This window comes from Coloeus monedula (genome assembly GCF_965178545.1).
Source record: "Coloeus monedula genome assembly, chromosome: 30".
NCBI classification, from domain to species: Eukaryota; Metazoa; Chordata; class Aves; order Passeriformes; family Corvidae; genus Coloeus; species Coloeus monedula.
Genome location: NC_138810.1, coordinates 2645232 through 2664365, shown reverse-complemented (window position 1 = coordinate 2664365; position 19134 = coordinate 2645232). Strand labels below are relative to the sequence as shown.

Below are 19134 nucleotides of genomic sequence, written 5' to 3'. Positions count from 1 at the left end.
GGGGGCGTGGCCGGCGGAAGGCGGGAAGCGGCGCGGGCGGGGCCGCCGCGGCTTTGGCGCGCGCGGGGGGGACGCGGCGGCCGCGCTCGGGACCCCCGGGGACACCAGGGACCCCCCAGCGACACCCCCGACCCTCCGGGGACACCCCGGGCCCCGGGGCACCCCCCCTGCCCCGCCCTGCCCGGCCCCGCTTCCCCACCCCCACCCCGGAAACCCCCCTCCCGGGACCACCCCCCAGCTCCGGGGACACCCCGGGGACACCCCAGACCCTCTGGGGACACCCCCAGCCCCGGGACACCCCCCCCCGCCACCACCGGCGACAGCCGCTTTCACCCCCCCCCCCCCCGCTTCCCCCGGCGCCCCACCCCCATCCCGGATATCCCTCCCCGGGACCCCCGGCGACACCCGCGACCCTCCGGGGACACCTCGGGACATCCCCGACCCCCGGGGCCACCACCCGGAACACCCCCGGCCCCGGGACACCCCCCCCGTGCCATCACCGGGGACAACCCCCGGGTATCCCTCCCTGGGACCCCCCCCACTGCTGGGGGACACCCCCGGGGCCACCCCCACGACCCCCGGGGCCACCACCCGCGACACCCCGTCCATCCCCCTGCCCCTATTCCCGGTGTCTCCTGTCCCCATTCCCGCTGTCCCCTGGGTTCCTCCAGCACCGGGAATCTCCCCGGATCCCCCCGTGTCCCTTCCCTGGGGTCTCCCCCGTGTCGTGACCCCCCCGTGTCCCTTCCCTGGGGTCTCCCCCGTGTCGTGACCCCCCCGTGTCCCCTTCCTGGGGTCTCCCCCGTGTCGTGTCCCCTCTCCTCCCCATGGAGAACTTCCAGAAGGTGGAGAAGATCGGGGAGGGCACTTATGGGGTCGTGTACAAGGCCCGCAACAAGGTGACGGGGGAGGTGGTGGCTCTCAAGAAGATCCGCCTGGACACGTGAGTGGGGGTCCCCAGGGGGGTCCCGAGGGGGTCCTGGGGGGGGTCCCCGAGCTCCCCCTCCTCCCCTTCCTGCGCTGTCCCCGCAGGGAGACCGAGGGTGTCCCCAGCACGGCCATCAGGGAGATCTCCCTGCTCAAGGAGCTCAACCACCCCAACATCGTCAAGTGAGTGCGGGGGGGCTTTGGGGGGGCTTTGGGGGGGCTTTGGGGAGCCCCCCGTGAGGAGATGGGACCAGGGAGGTGTCCTGAGGGGGGGGTTGGGGGGGCGTGGGGAGTCTCCTGTAAGGAGATGTGACCGGAGATGTCTCCAGGATGAGCTGTGGTCACTCAGGGACACTGTGGCCATGGGGACCCCTCCTGTGACCAGCCCTGTGGTCATTGGGGCCACCGTGGCCATGGGGACCCCTCCTGTGACCAGCCCTGTGGTCACTCGGGGACATTGTGGCCATGGGGACCCCTCCTGTGACAAGCCCTGTGGTCACTTGGGGCCACCGTGGCCATGGGGACCCCCATGGGGGTGGCAGCCCCTGGCCATGACACGCCCTGCCGTCATTGGGGTCCCTGTGGTGTCCCCGTGGCCATGGGACCCCCAGGTCTGTGGTGTCCCCATGGGCCCCCAGGCCCTGTCCCATGTCCTGGAGCTGTCCCCGTGTCCCTGTCCCCGTGTCCCAGGGCTGTCCCCGTGTCCCAGGGCTGTCCCCGTGTCCCTGTCCCCATGTCCCAGGGCCGTCCCCGTGTCCCTGTCCCCGTGTCCCAGCCCCTGTCCCCATGTCCCAGGGATGTCCCTGTCCCCATGTCCCAGGGCTGTCCCCGTGTCCCTGTCCCCATGTCCCAGTCCCTGTCCCCATGTCCTGGGGCTGTCCCCATGTCCCTGTCCCCGTGTCCCGTGGCTCTGTCCCCAGTCCCAGGGCCATCCCCATGTCCCAGGGCTGTCCCCGTGTCCCTGTCCCCGTGTCCCTGTCCCCGTGTCCCTGTCCCCATGTCCCAGTCCCTGTCCCCGTGTCCCGTGGCTCTGTCCCCGTGTCCCTGTCCCCGTGTCCCTGTCCCCATGTCCCAGTCCCTGTCCCCGTGTCCCGTGGCTCTGTCCCCATGTCCCAGGGCTGTCCCCGTGTCCCAGGGCTGTCCCCGTGTCCCTGTCCCCGTGTCCCAGTCCCTGTCCCTGTATCCCGTGGCTCTGTCCCCGTGTCCCAGGGCTGTCCCCGTGTCCCAGGGCTGTCCCCGTGACCCTGTCCCCGTGTCCCAGTCCCTGTCCCTGTGTCCCGTGGCTATGTCCCCGTGTCCCAGGGCTGTCCCCGTGTCCCTGTCCCCATGTCCCAGGGCCGTCCCCGTGTCCCAGGGCTGTCCCCGTGTCCCTGTCCCCATGTCCCTGTCCCTGTGTCCCGTGGCTCTGTCCCCGTGTCCCAGGGCTGTCCCCGTGTCCCAGGGCTGTCCCCGTGTCCCTGTCCCCCTGTCCCTGTCCCCGTGTCCCGTGTCCCTGTCCCCGTGTCCCAGGGCCGTCCCCGTGTCCCAGGGCTGTCCCCGTGTCCCAGTCCCTGTCCCCGTGTCCCTGGGCTGTCCCCATGTCCCAGGGCTGTCCCCGTGTCCCTGTCCCCGTGTCCCAGTCCCTGTCCCCGTGTCCCAGGGCTGTCCCCGTGTCCCTGTCCCCGTGTCCCAGGGCCGTCCCCGTGTCCCCACAGGCTCCTGGACGTCATCCACACGGAGAACAAGCTGTACCTGGTGTTCGAGTTCCTGCACCAGGACCTCAAGAAGTTCATGGACTCCTCGTCCCTCAGTGGGATCGCGCTGCCCCTCATCAAGGTGGGCCCTAAACCCCCCCTGGGGGGCACACTGGGGGTGCCAGGGGGGTTTAGGGACACCCTGGGAACATCCCAAGGGACCCCAATGTCAGCCCAGGGGGGTCTGGGGTCCCTCTGGGGCACATCCTGGGGTCCCCAACATCACCCCAGGGGGGTTCAGGGACACCCTGGGCACCCCAATAGGGACCCCAACATCACCTGGGAGGGTTTAAGGACCCCCCTGGACTCCCACAGGGGACCCCAATGTCACCCTAGGGGTGTTTAGGGACACCCTGAGCACACCCCAAAGACCCCAATGTCACCCTAGGGGTGTTTAGGGACACCCTGAGCACACCCCAAAGACCCCAATGTCACCCTAGGGGGGTTTAGGGACACCCTGGGCACACCCCAAAGACCCCAATGTCACCCTAGGGGGGTTTAGGGACACCCTGAGCACACCCCAAAGACCCCAGTGTCACCCTAGGGAGTTTTAGGGACACCCTGAGCACACCCCAAAGACCCCAATGTCACCCTAGGGGGGTTTAGGGACACCCTGAGCACACCCCAAAGACCCCAATGTCACCCTAGGGGGGTTCAGGGACACCCTGAGCACACCCCAAAGGCCCCAGTGTCACCCTAGGGGGGTTCAGGGACACCCTGAGCACACCCCAAAGACCCCAGCATCACCTTAGGGGGATTTAGGGACACCGTGAGCACACTTCAAAGACCCCAACGTCACCCTAGGGAGTTTTAGGGACACCCTGAGCACACCCCAAAGACCCCAATGTCACCATAGGGGGGTTTAGGGACACCCTGAGCACACCCCAAAGACCCCAGCATCACCCTAGGGAGTTTTAGGGACACCCTGGGCACACCCCAAAGACCCCAATGTCACCCTAGGGGTGTTCAGGGACACCCTGAGCACACCCCAAAGACCCCAATGTCACCCTAGGGGGGTTTAGGGACACCCTGGGCACACCCCAAAGACCCCAGTGTCACCCTAGGGAGTTTTAGGGACACCCTGAGCACACCTCAAAGACCCCAATGTCACCCTAGGGGGGTTCAGGGACACCCTGAGCACACCCCAAAGACCCCAGTGTCACCCTAGGGGTGTTTAGGGACACTCTGAGCACACCCCAAAGACCCCAACGTCACCTTAGGGGTGTTTAGGGACACCCTGAGCACACCCCAAAGACCCCAATGTCACCCTAGGGAGTTTTAGGGACACCCTGAGCACACCCCAAAGACCCCAGTGTCACCCTAGGGAGTTTTAGGGACACCCTGAGCACACCCCAAAGACCCCAATGTCACCCTAGGGGGGTTCAGGGACACCCTGAGCACACCCCAAAGACCCCAATGTCACCCTAGGGGGGTTTAGGGACACCCTGAGCACACCCCAAAGACCCCAGCATCACCTTAGGGGGATTTAGGGACACCGTGAGCACACCCCAAAGACCCCAATGTCACCCTAGGGGTGTTCAGGGACACCCTGAGCACACCCCAAAGACCCCAATGTCACCCTAGGGGGGTTTAGGGACACCCTGGGCACACCCCAAAGACCCCAGTGTCACCCTAGGGAGTTTTAGGGACACCCTGAGCACACCTCAAAGACCCCAATGTCACCCTAGGGGGGTTCAGGGACACCCTGAGCACACCCCAAAGACCCCAGTGTCACCCTAGGGGTGTTTAGGGACACTCTGAGCACACCCCAAAGACCCCAACGTCACCTTAGGGGTGTTTAGGGACACCCTGAGCACACCCCAAAGACCCCAATGTCACCCTAGGGAGTTTTAGGGACACCCTGAGCACACCCCAAAGACCCCAGTGTCACCCTAGGGAGTTTTAGGGACACCCTGAGCACACCCCAAAGACCCCAGTGTCACCCTAGGGAGTTTTAGGGACACCCTGAGCACACCCCAAAGACCCCAATGTCACCCTAGGGGGGTTCAGGGACACCCTGAGCACACCCCAAAGACCCCAATGTCACCCTAGGGGGGTTTAGGGACACCCTGAGCACACCCCAAAGACCCCAGCATCACCTTAGGGGGATTTAGGGACACCGTGAGCACACCCCAAAGACCCCAATGTCACCCTGGGCGTGTCTGGGGGCAGGATTTGGGGTCTCCAGCGCCCCTTTGGGGTGGTGCCGGGGGTGGGCAGCCCTCGGGGTGCCACTGACGGGGTGTCCCCGCTGTGGCCAGAGTTACCTGTTCCAGCTGCTGCAGGGGCTGGCGTTCTGCCACGCGCACCGCGTGCTGCACCGCGACCTCAAGCCCCAGAACCTGCTCATCAACGCCGAGGGCTCCATCAAACTGGCCGACTTCGGGCTGGCCCGCGCCTTCGGGGTGCCCGTCAGGACCTACACCCACGAGGTGGGGTCTGGGAGGGGGATTTGGGGGGGTTTGAGGGGGGTTTGCGGGGTTTGAGGGGGATTTGCGGGGCTTTGAGGGGGATTTGGGGGGGTTTGAGGGGGATTTGGGGGAGTTTGAGGGGGATTTGGGGGGGTTTGAGGGGGGTTTGGGGGAGTTTGGGGGGGTCTGCGGGGTTTGAGGGGGATTTGGGGGAGTTTGAGGGGGATTTGGGGGGGTTTGAGGGGGGTTTGGGGGAGTTTGAGGGGGGTCTGCGGGGTTTGAGGGGGATTTGGGGGGCTTTGAGGGGGATTTGGGGGAGTTTGAAGGGGTTTGAGGGGGATTTGGGGGGGTTTGAGGGGGTTTGAGGGGGATTTGGGGGGGTTTGAGGGGGTTTGAGGGGGATTTGGGGGGCTTTGAGGGGGATTTGGGGGTGTTTGAGGGGGATTTGGGGGGGTTTGAGGGGGTTTGAGGGGGATTTGGGGGGCTTTGAGGGGGTTTGAGGGGGATTTGGGGGGCTTTGAGGGGGATTTGGGGGTGTTTGAGGGGGATTTGGGGGGGGTTTGAGGGGGATTTGGGGGGGTTTGAGGGGGATTTGGGGGGGTTTGAGGGGGTTTGAGGGGGATTTGGGGGGGTTTGAGGGGGATTTGGGGGTGTTTGAGGGGGATTTGAGGGGGGTTCGGGGGAGTTTGAGGGGGGTTGAGGGGGAGTTTGAGGGGGATTTGGGGGGGCTTTGAGGGGGATTTGGGGGGGGTTGAGGGGGATTTGGGGGAGTTTGGGGGGGTTTGAGGGGGGTTTGGGGGAGTTTGGGGGGGTTTGCGGGGTTTGAGGGGGATTTGGGGGGCTTTGAGGGGGATTTGGGGGACTTTGAGGGGGATTGGGGGGGGTTGAGGGGGATTTGGGGGAGTTTGAGGGGGATTTGGGGGGGTTTGAGGGGGTTTGAGGGGGATTTGGGGGGGTTTGAGGGGGATTTGGGGGGGTTTGAGGGGGTTTGAGGGGGATTTGGGGGGGTTTGAGGGGGATTTGGGGGTGTTTGAGGGGGATTTGGGGGGGGTTGAGGGGGATTTGGGGGGGGTTGAGGGGGGTTTGGGGTGTTTGAGGGGGATTTGGGGGGGTTTGAGGGGGATTTGGGGGTGTTTGAGGGGGATTTCGGGGAGTTTGAGGGGGATTTGGGGGGGTTTGAGGGGGATTTGGGGGGGTTTGAGGGGGATTTGGGGGAGTTTGAGGGGGATTTGGGGGGGTTTGGGGGGGATTTGGGGGGGTTTGGGGGGGATTTGGGGGAGTTTGAAGGGGTTTGAGGGGGATTTCGGGGAGTTTGAGGGGGTTTGGGGGGGATTTGAGGGGGGTTTGAGGGTGTTTGAGGGGGATTTGGGGGAGTTTGAGGGGGATTTGGGGGAGTTTGAAGGGGTTTGAGGGGGATTTGGGGGAGTTTGAGGGGGTTTGGGGGGGATTTGAGGGGGGTTTGAGGGGGATTTGGGGTGCCCATGTGGAGCTACACCCACGAGGTGGGGTCTGGGGGGGGATTTGGGGGAAGTTTGAGGGGGTTTGGGGGGGTTTGGGGGGGTTTGAGGGGGTTTGGGGGGGATTTGGGGGGCTCAGACCTTCCCCAGGATGGCACCGGGGTCCCTTGGGGGTGTCCTGGGGGTCCTGTCACTGATGATGTCCCCAAATGGCTGCTCCCGGTGCCAGGTGCTGACCCTGGGGTGACCCTGTGGTGACCCTGTGGTGACCCTGTGGTGACCCTGTGCCCATTTGGTGCCAGGTGGTGACCCTGTGGTACCTTTGGTGACCCTGTGCCCATTGGGTGCCAGGTGGTGACCCTTTGGTGACCCTTTGGTGACCCTGTGGTCCCTGTGGTGACCCTGTGGTGACCCTGTGGTGACCCTGTGCCCATTTGGTGCCAGGTGGTGACCCTTTGGTGACCCTTTGGTGACCCTGTGGTGACCCTGTGCCCGTCTGGTGCCAGGTGGTGACCCTGTGGTGACCCTGTGGTGACCCTGTGGTGACCCTGTGCCCATTGGGTGCCAGGTGGTGACCCTGTGGTGACCCTGTGGTCCCTGTGGTGACCCTGTGGTGACCCTGTGCCCCTCTGGTGCCAGGTGGTGACCCTGTGGTGACCCTTTGGTGACCCTTTGGTGACCCTTTGGTGACCCTGTGGTGACCCTGTGCCCATTTGGTGCCAGGTGGTGACCCTGTGGTGACCCTGTGGTGACCCTGTGGTCCCTGTGGTGACCCTGTGCCCCTCTGGTGCCAGGTGGTGACCCTGTGGTGACCCTTTGGTGACCCTTTGGTGACCCTGTGGTGACCCTGTGCCCATTGGGTGCCAGGTGGTGACCCTGTGGTGACCCTGTGGTGACCCTGTGGTGACCCTTTGGTGACCCTGTGGTCCCTGTGGTGACCCTGTGGTGACCCTGTGGTGACCCTGTGCCCATTTGGTGCCAGGTGGTGACCCTGTGGTGACCCTGTGGTGACCCTGTGGTGACCCTGTGCCCATTTGGTGCCAGGTGGTGACCCTGTGGTGACCCTGTGGTGACCCTGTGCCCCTCTGGTGCCAGATGGTGACCCTGTGGTGACCCTGTGGTGACCCTGTGGTGACCCTGTGCCCATTTGGTGCCAGGTGGTGACCCTTTGGTGACCCTTTGGTGACCCTGTGGTGACCCTTTGGTGACCCTGTGGTGACCCTGTGCCCCTCTGGTGCCAGGTGGTGACCCTTTGGTGACCCTGTGGTGACCCTTTGGTGACCCTGTGGTGACCCTGTGCCCCTCTGGTGCCAGGTGGTGACCCTTTGGTGACCCTGTGGTGACCCTTTGGTGACCCTGTGGTGACCCTGTGCCCCTCTGGTGCCAGGTGGTGACCCTGTGGTGACCCTTTGGTGACCCTTTGGTGACCCTTTGGTGACCCTGTGGTGACCCTGTGCCCATTTGGTGCCAGGTGGTGACCCTGTGGTGACCCTGTGGTGACCCTGTGGTCCCTGTGGTGACCCTGTGCCCCTCTGGTGCCAGGTGGTGACCCTGTGGTGACCCTTTGGTGACCCTTTGGTGACCCTGTGGTGACCCTGTGCCCATTGGGTGCCAGGTGGTGACCCTGTGGTGACCCTGTGGTGACCCTGTGGTGACCCTGTGGTGACCCTTTGGTGACCCTGTGGTCCCTGTGGTGACCCTGTGGTGACCCTGTGGTGACCCTGTGCCCATTTGGTGCCAGGTGGTGACCCTGTGGTGACCCTGTGGTGACCCTGTGGTGACCCTGTGCCCATTTGGTGCCAGGTGGTGACCCTGTGGTGACCCTGTGGTGACCCTGTGCCCCTCTGGTGCCAGATGGTGACCCTGTGGTGACCCTGTGGTGACCCTGTGGTGACCCTGTGCCCATTTGGTGCCAGGTGGTGACCCTTTGGTGACCCTTTGGTGACCCTGTGGTGACCCTTTGGTGACCCTGTGGTGACCCTGTGCCCCTCTGGTGCCAGGTGGTGACCCTTTGGTGACCCTGTGGTGACCCTTTGGTGACCCTGTGGTGACCCTGTGCCCCTCTGGTGCCAGGTGGTGACCCTTTGGTGACCCTGTGGTGACCCTTTGGTGACCCTGTGGTGACCCTGTGCCCCTCTGGTGCCAGGTGGTGACCCTTTGGTGACCCTTTGGTGACCCTGTGGTGACCCTTTGGTGACCCTGTGGTGACCCTGTGCCCCTCTGGTGCCAGGTGGTGACCCTTTGGTGACCCTGTGGTGACCCTTTGGTGACCCTGTGGTGACCCTGTGCCCCTCTGGTGCCAGGTGGTGACCCTTTGGTGACCCTGTGGTGACCCTTTGGTGACCCTTTGGTGACCCTGTGGTGACCCTGTGCCCCTCTGGTGCCAGGTGGTGACCCTGTGGTGACCCTGTGGTGACCCTGTGCCCATTGGGTGCCAGGTGGTGACCCTGTGGTGACCCTGTGGTGACCCTGTGGTGACCCTGTGCCCATTGGGTGCCAGGTGGTGACCCTTTGGTGACCCTGTGGTGACCCTGTGCCCATTTGGTGCCAGGTGGTGACCCTGTGGTGACCCTTTGGTGACCCTGTGGTGACCCTGTGCCCGTCTGGTGCCAGGTGGTGACCCTGTGGTGACCCTGTGGTGACCCTGTGGTGACCCTGTGCCCATTGGGTGCCAGGTGGTGACCCTGTGGTGACCCTGTGGTCCCTGTGGTGACCCTGTGGTGACCCTGTGCCCCTCTGGTGCCAGGTGGTGACCCTGTGGTGACCCTTTGGTGACCCTTTGGTGACCCTTTGGTGACCCTGTGGTGACCCTGTGCCCATTTGGTGCCAGGTGGTGACCCTGTGGTGACCCTGTGGTGACCCTGTGGTCCCTGTGGTGACCCTGTGCCCCTCTGGTGCCAGGTGGTGACCCTGTGGTGACCCTTTGGTGACCCTTTGGTGACCCTGTGGTGACCCTGTGCCCATTGGGTGCCAGGTGGTGACCCTGTGGTGACCCTGTGGTGACCCTGTGGTGACCCTGTGGTGACCCTTTGGTGACCCTGTGGTCCCTGTGGTGACCCTGTGGTGACCCTGTGGTGACCCTGTGCCCATTTGGTGCCAGGTGGTGACCCTGTGGTGACCCTGTGGTGACCCTGTGGTGACCCTGTGCCCATTTGGTGCCAGGTGGTGACCCTGTGGTGACCCTGTGGTGACCCTGTGCCCCTCTGGTGCCAGATGGTGACCCTGTGGTGACCCTGTGGTGACCCTGTGGTGACCCTGTGCCCATTTGGTGCCAGGTGGTGACCCTTTGGTGACCCTTTGGTGACCCTGTGGTGACCCTTTGGTGACCCTGTGGTGACCCTGTGCCCCTCTGGTGCCAGGTGGTGACCCTTTGGTGACCCTGTGGTGACCCTTTGGTGACCCTGTGGTGACCCTGTGCCCCTCTGGTGCCAGGTGGTGACCCTTTGGTGACCCTGTGGTGACCCTTTGGTGACCCTGTGGTGACCCTGTGCCCCTCTGGTGCCAGGTGGTGACCCTTTGGTGACCCTTTGGTGACCCTGTGGTGACCCTTTGGTGACCCTGTGGTGACCCTGTGCCCCTCTGGTGCCAGGTGGTGACCCTTTGGTGACCCTGTGGTGACCCTTTGGTGACCCTGTGGTGACCCTGTGCCCGTCTGGTGCCAGGTGGTGACCCTGTGGTGACCCTTTGGTGACCCTTTGGTGACCCTTTGGTGACCCTGTGGTGACCCTGTGCCCCTCTGGTGCCAGGTGGTGACCCTGTGGTGACCCTGTGGTGACCCTGTGCCCATTGGGTGCCAGGTGGTGACCCTGTGGTGACCCTGTGGTGACCCTGTGGTGACCCTGTGCCCATTGGGTGCCAGGTGGTGACCCTTTGGTGACCCTGTGGTGACCCTGTGCCCATTTGGTGCCAGGTGGTGACCCTGTGGTGACCCTTTGGTGACCCTGTGGTGACCCTGTGCCCATTTGGTGCCAGGTGGTGACCCTTTGGTGACCCTGTGGTGACCCTGTGGTGACCCTGTGCCCATTTGGTGCCAGGTGGTGACCCTGTGGTGACCCTGTGCCCATTTGGTGCCAGGTGGTGACGCTCTGGTACCGCGCCCCCGAGATCCTGCTGGGCTGTAAATTCTACAGCACCGCCGTGGACATCTGGAGCCTGGGCTGCATCTTCGCCGAGATGGTGCGGGGGCACTGGGGATACTGGGAGGGACTGGGAGGGACTGGGGGCACTGGGGATACTGGGAGGGACTGGGGGCACTGGGGATACTGGGAGGGACTGGGGGCACTGGGGGTACTGGGAGGGACTGGGGGCACTGGGGAGACTGGGAGGGGACTGGGAGGGACTGGAGGCACTGGGGAGACTGGGAGGGACTGGGGGCACTGGGGAGACTGGGAGGGACTGGGGGCACTGGGGATACTGGGAGGGACTGGGGGCACTGGGAGGGACTGGGGGCACTGGGGATACTGGGGGCACTGGGAGGGACTGGGGGCACTGGGGATACTGGGGGCACTGGGAGGGACTGGGAGGGGTTGGGAGGAGCTGGGGGCACTGGGGGTACTGGGGGAACTGGGGGGAATAGGGGCACTGGGGGGACAGCACGGGGATACTGGGGGGGACTGGGAGGGACTGGGGGCACTGGGGATACTGGGGGCACTGGGAGGGGCTGGGGGCACTGGGGATACTGGGAGGGACTGGGAAGGGACTGGGGGCACTGGGGAGACTGGGAGGGGACTGGGAGGGGCTGGGGGGAATGGGGGTATACTGGGGGTATACTGGGGAGATTGGGGGGATACTGGGGGGATACTGGGGACAGTCTGGGGATACTGGGGGGACTGGGAGGGGACTGGGGGGATACTGGGGCGATACTGGGGAGATACTGGGGGGACTGGGGTGATACTGGGGGCATACTGGGGTGATACTGGGGGCACTGGGGGGATACTGGGGGCGATACGGGGGGGATACTGGGGGCATACTGGGGCGATACTGGGGGGACTGGGGCGATACTGGAGGCATACTGGGGGGATACTGGGGACGATACGGGGGGGATACTGGGAGCATACTGGGGGGACTGGGCGATACTGGGCGATACTGGGGCCGTACTGGGCCGTACTGGGGCGATACTGGGGGATACCAGGGTGACCCTGGGGTCCCTTGGGGGTCCCCTGGGTGCCCCCCCCCCCCCCCCCAGGGTGCCCCTGCGATGACGTCATCGGCCATGGGGTGGCACCGGGGGGTGGGGGAGGGGAACAAAGGGACCCTGTGGGGCCCGGGGGGGGCGGGGCCATCATGTGACCCCCCCTCCCCCACCCCCCCCCACGTCACCCGGGGTGACCACAACGCCCGGGGGGGGTCACGAGGGGCTCACGGGGTGGGGGAGGGGGGCAGGGCCTGGGAAAGGTCCCGGGGGGAGGGGACAGGACGGGATTGGGGTCCCGGGGTGACCCCTGACCCCCCCAGAGTGACCCCTGACCCCCCCAGGGTGACTTTGGGGTCCCGGGGTGAGCCCTGACCCCCCCCAGGGTGGATTTGGGGTCCATGGGTGACCCCTGACCCCCCCCAGGGTGACCCCTGACCCCTCCAGGGTGACTTTGGGGTCCCGGGGTGACCCCTGACCCCCCCCAGGGTGGATTTGGGGTCCATTAGGGGGGTCCAGGGTGCCCCCTGACCCCCTGGGTGCCCCTAAATCCCTGGGTGCCCCCTGACCCTTGGGTGTCCCTGGAGGTGCCCCCTGCCCCCCTGGAGGTGCCCCCTGACCCCCTGGATGCCCCCTGCCCCCCTGGAGGTGCCCCCTGACCCCATAGGTGCCCCCTGCCCCCCTGGAGGTGCCCCCTGACCCTGGAGGTGCCCCCTGACCTCTGGGTGCCCCCTGCCCCCCTGGAGGTGCCCCCTGCCCCCCTGGAGGTGCCCCCTGACCCCATAGGTACCCCCTGACCCCATAGGTGCCCCCTGACCCTGGGGTGCCCCCTGCCCCCCTGGAGGTGCCCCCTGACCCCATAGGTACCCCCTGCCCCCCTGGAGGTGCCCCCTGACCTCTGGGTGCCCCCTGCCCCCCTGGAGGTGCCCCCTGCCCCCATAGGTGCCCCCTGCCCCCATAGGTGCCCCCTGACCCCATAGGTGCCCCCTGCCCCCATAGGTGCCCCCTGCCCCCATAGGTGCCCCCTGCCCCCCTGGAGGTGCCCCCTGACCCCCCTGGAGGTGCCCCCTGCCCCCCTGGAGGTGCCCCCTGCCCCCATAGGTGCCCCCTGCCCCCATAGGTGCCCCCTGCCCCCATAGGTGCCCCCTGCCCCCCTGGAGGTGCCCCCTGCCCCCCTGGAGGTGCCCCCTGACCCCCCGTGTACCCCGCAGCTCACACGCCGGGCGCTGTTCCCGGGTGACTCCGAGATCGATCAGCTTTTCCGCATTTTCCGCACCCTGGGCACCCCGGACGAGGCCGCCTGGCCGGGGGTGTCGGCGCTGCCCGACTACAAAGCCACTTTCCCACGCTGGGCACGCCAGGACCTGGCCAAGGTGCTGCCGCCGCTGGACGACGAGGGCCGCAAGCTGCTGGCGGTAACGGGGCTGCCCGCGGAGCCTCTGCCCTGCCTTTGCCCACCTTGCCCTGCCTTTGCCCACTTGCTCCTGGTTTTGCTCAATTTTCCCTGATTTTGCCCAATTTCCCCTGATTTTTTTCCCAGTTTTTCCTGATTTTTCCCAGTTTTTCCTGATTTTTCCCAGTTTTTCCTGCCTTTGCCCAATTTCTCCTGCCTTTCCCCAATTTCTCCTGCCTTTCCCCAGTTTCTCCTGCCTTTTCCCAGTTTTTCCTGGTTTTTTCCCAATTTTTCCTGACTTTTCCCAGTTTTTCTTGCCTTTTCCCAGTTGCTCCTGCTTTTTCCCAGTTGCTCCTGCCTTTTCCCAGTTTTTCCTGCCTTTCCCCAGTTTCTCCTGCCTTTTCCCAATTTTTCCTGGTTTTTCCCAATTTTCCCTGATTTTTTCCCAGTTTTTCCTGTTTTTTTTCCCGATTTTTCCTGATTTTTCCTGATTTTTCCTGCCTTTTCCCAGTCTCTCCTGCCTTTTCCCAGTTTTTCCTGATTTTTCCCAGTTCCTCCTGCCTTTTCCCAGTTTTTCCTGGTTTTTGCCCACTTTTCCCTGATTTTTCCCAGTTCCTCCTGCCTTTCCCCAGTCTCTCCTGCCTTTTCCCAATTTTTCCCAATTTTTCCTGATTTTTTCCCAGTTTCTCCTGCCTTTTCCCAGTTTTTCCTGCCTTTGCCCACCTTGCCCTGACTTTTCCCACTTCCTCCTGGTTTTGCCCAATTTTCCCTGATTTTGCCCAATTTTCCCTGATTTTTTCCCAGTTTTTCCTGTTTTTTTCCCAATTTTTCCCGATTTTTCCCAATTTTTCCTGCCTTTTCCCAATTTTTCCTGCCTTTTCCCAGTTTTTCCTGGTTTTTGCCCACTTTTCCCTGCCTTTCCCCAGTTTCTCCTGCCTTTTCCCAATTTTCCCTGATTTTTCCCAATTTTCCCTGATTTTTCCCAGTTGCTCCTGATTTTTCCCAATTTCTCCTGCCTTTTCCCAGTTGCTCCTGCCTTTGCCCACCTTGCCCTGCCTTTGCCCACTTCCTCCTGGTTTTTCCCAATTTTCCCTGATTTTGCCCAATTTTTCCTGGTTTTTTCCCAGTTTTTCCTGGTTTTTTCCCAATTTTTCCTGATTTTTCCCAGTTTTTCCTGCCTTTTCCCAGTTGCTCCTGATTTTTCCCAGTTCCTCCTGCCTTTTCCCAGTTTTTCCTGGTTTTTGCCCACTTTTCCCTGATTTTTCCCAGTTCCTCCTGCCTTTCCCCAGTTTCTCCTGCCTTTTCCCAATTTTCCCAATTTTTCCCAATTTTTCCTGATTTTTCCCAGTTGCTCCTGCCTTTTCCCAGTTGCTCCTGCCTTTGCCCACCTTGCCCTGCCTTTGCCCACTTCCTCCTGGTTTTGCCCAATTTTTCCTGATTTTTCCCAATTTTCCCTGATTTTTTCCCAGTTTTTCCTGGTTTTTTCCCAATTTTTCCCGATTTTTCCCAGTTTTTCCTGCCTTTGCCCACTTTGCCCTGAGTTTTCCCAGTCTCTCCTGCCTTTTCCCAGTTGCTCCTGATTTTTTCCCACTTTTTCCTGATTTTTCCCAGTTCCTCCTGCCTTTTCCCAGTTTTTCCTGGTTTTTTCCCAATTTTTCCTGACTTTTCCCAGTTTTTCTTGCTTTTTCCCAGTTGCTCCTGCCTTTCCCCAGTTTCCCCTGCCTTTCCCCAGTTTCCCCTGCCTTTTCCCAATTTTCCCTGATTTTTCCCAATTTTCCCTGATTTTTTCCCAGTTTTTCCTGTTTTTTTCCCCGATTTTTCCCAGTTTTTCCTGCCTTTTCCCAGTTGCTCCTGATTTTTCCCAGTTCCTCCTGCCTTTTCCCAGTTTTTCCTGATTTTTTTCCCGATTTTTCCTGCCTTTTCCCAGTTTTTCCTGGTTTTTGCCCACTTTTCCCTGATTTTTCCCAGTCTCTCCTGTCTTTTCCCAGTTTTTCCTGATTTTTTCCCAATTTTTCCTGCCTTTTCCCAGTTTTTCCTGATTTTTTCCCAGTTTCTCCTGCCTTTTCCCAATTTTTCCTGATTTTTCCCAATTTTCCCTGATTTTTCCCAATTTTTCCTGATTTTTTCCCAGTTTCTCCTGCCTTTTCCCAGTTTTTCCTGCCTTTGCCCACCTTGCCCTGACTTTTCCCACTTCCTCCTGGTTTTGCCCAATTTTCCCTGATTTTTCCCAATTTTCCCTGATTTTTTCCCAGTTTTTCCTGGTTTTTTTCCCAATTTTTCCTGATTTTTCCCAATTTTCCCTGATTTTTTCCCAGTTTTTCCTGGTTTTTTTCCCAATTTTTCCTGATTTTTCCCAGTTTTTCCTGCCTTTTCCCAGTTTCTCCTGCCTTTCCCCAGTTGCTCCTGATTTTTCCTGATTTTTCCCAATTTCTTTTCCCAGTTTTTCCTGGTTTTTTCCCAATTTTTCCTGATTTTTCCCACTTCTCCCTGATTTTCCCCCACTTTTTCTTGATTTTTCCTGATTTCCCCCGCTTTTTCCTGATTTCCCCCCCACTTTTTCCTGTTTTTTTCCCAATTTTTCCTGATTTTTTCTGATTTTTCCTGATTTTTCCTGAGTTTTCCCAATTTTTCCTGATTTCCCCCCACTTTTTCCTGATTTTTTCCTGATTTTTCCCCAATATTTCCTGATTTTCCCCACTTTTTCCTGGTTTTTCCCCCCTTTTTCCTAATTTCTCCCACTTTTTCCCAATTCTTCCTGCTTTTTCCTGATTTTTCCCAATTTTTCCTATATTTTTCCCCACTGTTTCCCAATTTCCCCCCACTTTTTCCCAATTTTTTCCACTTTTCCCAATTCTTCCCACTTTTTCCCGATTTTCCCTGATTTTCTCCACTTTTTCCCAGTTTTTCCCAATTTTCCCCATATTTTTCCCCAATCCTTCCCACTTTTTCTCATTTTTTCCCATTTTCCCCCCTCTTTTTCCCACTTTTTCCTGGGTTTTTCCCACTTTTTCCTGATTTTTCCCACTTTTTCCTGATTTCCCCCATTTTTCCTGGTTTCTCTCAATTTTCCCCATATTTTCCCCCAATTCTTCCCAATTTTCCCCCACTTTTTCCCATTTTTTCCCACTTTTTCCCCAATTTTCCCCACTTTTCCTCAATTCTTCCTACTTTTTCCCGTTTCCCCCCATTTTTTCCCCCCTTTTCCCCCCTTTTTTCCCTTTTTTCCCTTTTTTCCCCCCCTTTTTCCCCATTTCCCCCCCGGGCTGGGTTTGGGTTTTGCTCCCCCTCCTCCCCCCCCTCACTAAATCCCATTTTCCCCCCGTTTTTTCCCGTTTTCCCGGTTTTTCTCCCCAGCAAATGCTGCACTACGACCCCAACAAGCGAATCTCGGCCAAGGCCGCCCTGGGCCACCCCTTCTTCCGTGACGTCACCAGAGCCGTGCCCCACCTGCGCCTCTGACCCCCCGGCGGCCCCAAAACCGCCCCAAACGGCCCCAAAACGGCCCCAAAATCCCCCAGAACGGCCCCAAAATCCCCCAAAATGGCCCCAAATCCCCCTGGAATGGCCCCAAAACGGCCCCAGAATCCCCCAGAATGGCCCCAAAACCTCCCAGAATGGCCCCAAACCCCCCCAGCGGCCCCAAAACCACCCCAAACGGCCCCAAAACCCCCCAGAATGGCCCCAGAACCCCCCAAAATCCCCCAGAATGGCCCCAAAACCTCCCAGAATGGCCCCAAACCCCCCCAGAATGGCCCCAGAACCCCCCAAAATCCCCCAGAATGGCCCCAAAACCCCCCAGAATGGCCCCAGAACCCCCCAAAATCCCCCAAAATGGCCCCAAAACCTCCCAGAACGGCCCCAAAACCGCCCCAAACGGCCCCAAAACCCCCCAGAACGGCCCCAGAACCCCCCAAAATCCCCCAGAATGGCCCCAAAACCTCCCAGAATGGCCCCAAACCCCCCAGAACGGCCCCAAAACCGCCCCAAACGGCCCCAAAACCCCCCAGAATGGCCCCAGAACCCCCCAAAATCCCCCAGAATGGCCCCAAAACCTCCCAGAATGGCCCCAAAACCCCCCAGAACGGCCCCAAAACTGCCCCAAACGGCCCCAAAACCCCCCAGAATGGCCCCAGAACCCCCCAAAATCCCCCAAAATGGCCCCAAATCCCCCTGGAATGGCCCCAAAATGGCCCCAAAACGGCCCCAGAATCCCCCAGAATGGCCCCAAACCTCCCAGAATGGCCCCAAACCCCCCCAGCGGCCCCAAAACCGCCCCAAACGGCCCCAAAACCCCCCAGAATGGCCCCAGAACCCCCCAAAATCCCCCAGAATGGCCCCAAACCCCCCCAGCGGCCCCAAAACCACCCCAAACGGCCCCAAAACCCCCCAGAATGGCCCCAGAACCCCCCAAAATCCCCCAAAATGGCCCCAAATCCCCCTGGAATGGCCCCAAAACGGCCCCCAAATCCCCCTGGAACAGCCCCAGAACCCCCCAAAATCCCCTGGAATGGCCCCAAATGGCCCCATATCCCCCTGGAATGGCCCCAAAATCCCCCAAAATGGCCCCCAAACTCCTCAGAATGGCCCCAAATGGCCCCAAAACCTCCCAGGATGGCCCCAAATCCCCCTGGAATGGCCCCAAAACGGCCCCCAAATCCCCCTGGAACAGCCCCAGAACCCCCCAAAATCCCCTGGAATGGCCCCAAAACGGCCCCAGAATCCCCCAGAATGGCCCCAAACCCCCCCAGCGGCCCCAAAACCGCCCCAAACGGCCCCAAAACGGCCCCCAACCCCCCCCGAACGGCCCCAGAACCCCCCAAAATCCCCCAAAATGGCCCCAAATCCCCCTGGAACGGCCCCAAAACGGCCCCCAAATCCCCCTGGAACAGCCCCAGAACCCCCCAAAATCCCCTGGAATGGCCCCAAAACGGCCCCAGAATCCCCCCGAATGGCCCCAAACCCCCCCAGCGGCCCCAAAACCGCCCCAAACGGCCCCAAAACGGCCCCCAAACCCCCCAGAACGGCCCCAGAACCCCCCAAAATGGCCCCAAATCCCCCTGGAACGGCCCCAAAACCTCCCAGAACCCCCCAAAATCCCATAAAATGGCCCCAAATCCCCCTAGAATGGCCCCAAAAGCTCCCAGAACGGCCCCGATTGGCCCCAAATCCCCCTGGAACGGCCCCAGAACCCCCCAAAATCCCCCAAAATGGCCCCAAATCCCCCTGGAATGGCCCCAAAACCCCCCAAAACGGCCCCAGAATGGCCCCAAAACCTCCCAGAACCCCCCAAAATCCCCCAAAATGGCCCCAAAATCTCCCAAAATGGCCCCAAAATCCCACAAAACGGCCCCAGAACCCCCCAAAATCCCCCAAAATGGCCCCAAGCCTCCCAGAATGGCCCCAAATGGCCCCCAAACGCCCCAGAATGGCCCCAAAACTCCTCAGAATGGCCCCAAATGGCCCCAAAACCTCCCAGAATGGCCCCAGAACCCCCCAGAATGGTCCAACCCCCCCCAAAATCCCACAAAACGGCCCCAAAATCCCCTGGAATGGCCCCAAATGGCCCCAAACCCCCCTGGAATGGTCCCAAAACCGCCCCGAAGACACAAAATGGCCCCAAAATCCCCCCAAATACCCCCCAAAATGGCCCCAAATCCCCCCCAAATGGCCCCAAAATCCCCCCAAATACCCCCCAAAATGGCCCCCAACCCCCCCCCAAAGTCCCAAAATGGCCCCAAAATGTCCCCAAATGGCCCCAAAATGTCCCCCAAAATGTCCCCCAAGCCCCCCCAAAGTCCCAAAATGGCCTCAAAATGTCCCCAAATGGCCCCAAAATGTCCCCCAAGCCCCCCCAAAGTCCCAAAATGGCCCCAAATGGCCCCAAAATCCCCCAAAATGTCCCCCAAGCCCCCCCAAAGTCCCCAAATCGCCCCAAAATGGCCTCAAATCCTCCCAAAATGGCCCCGGGGGGAGTCCCAAGGCCCCCCCCGCGATTTTTGGCACTTCCAGGGTCCCCCCCCCCCCACCCCTCCCCCACCTCTCTCTTCCCCCCCCGCCCCCCCCGCGGTTTTTGGAGCGGATT

General features: G+C 61.4%; 1 protein-coding gene across 1 annotated transcript; it reads left to right on the top strand.

Annotated features, from left to right (window-relative positions):
• The first annotated feature begins 423 nt into the window (after nt 1-423).
• On the top strand, nt 424-16562 carry CDK2 (cyclin dependent kinase 2). The gene is made up of 7 exons (XM_082298975.1): nt 424-943; nt 1033-1110; nt 2622-2742; nt 4922-5092; nt 10603-10704; nt 12871-13074; nt 16407-16562. The coding sequence occupies exons 1-7, from the start codon at nt 828-830 to the stop codon at nt 16509-16511; spliced, it is 897 nt and encodes a 298-aa protein (XP_082155101.1). The 5' UTR covers nt 424-827; the 3' UTR covers nt 16512-16562.
• The last annotated feature ends 2572 nt before the right edge of the window (nt 16563-19134 follow it).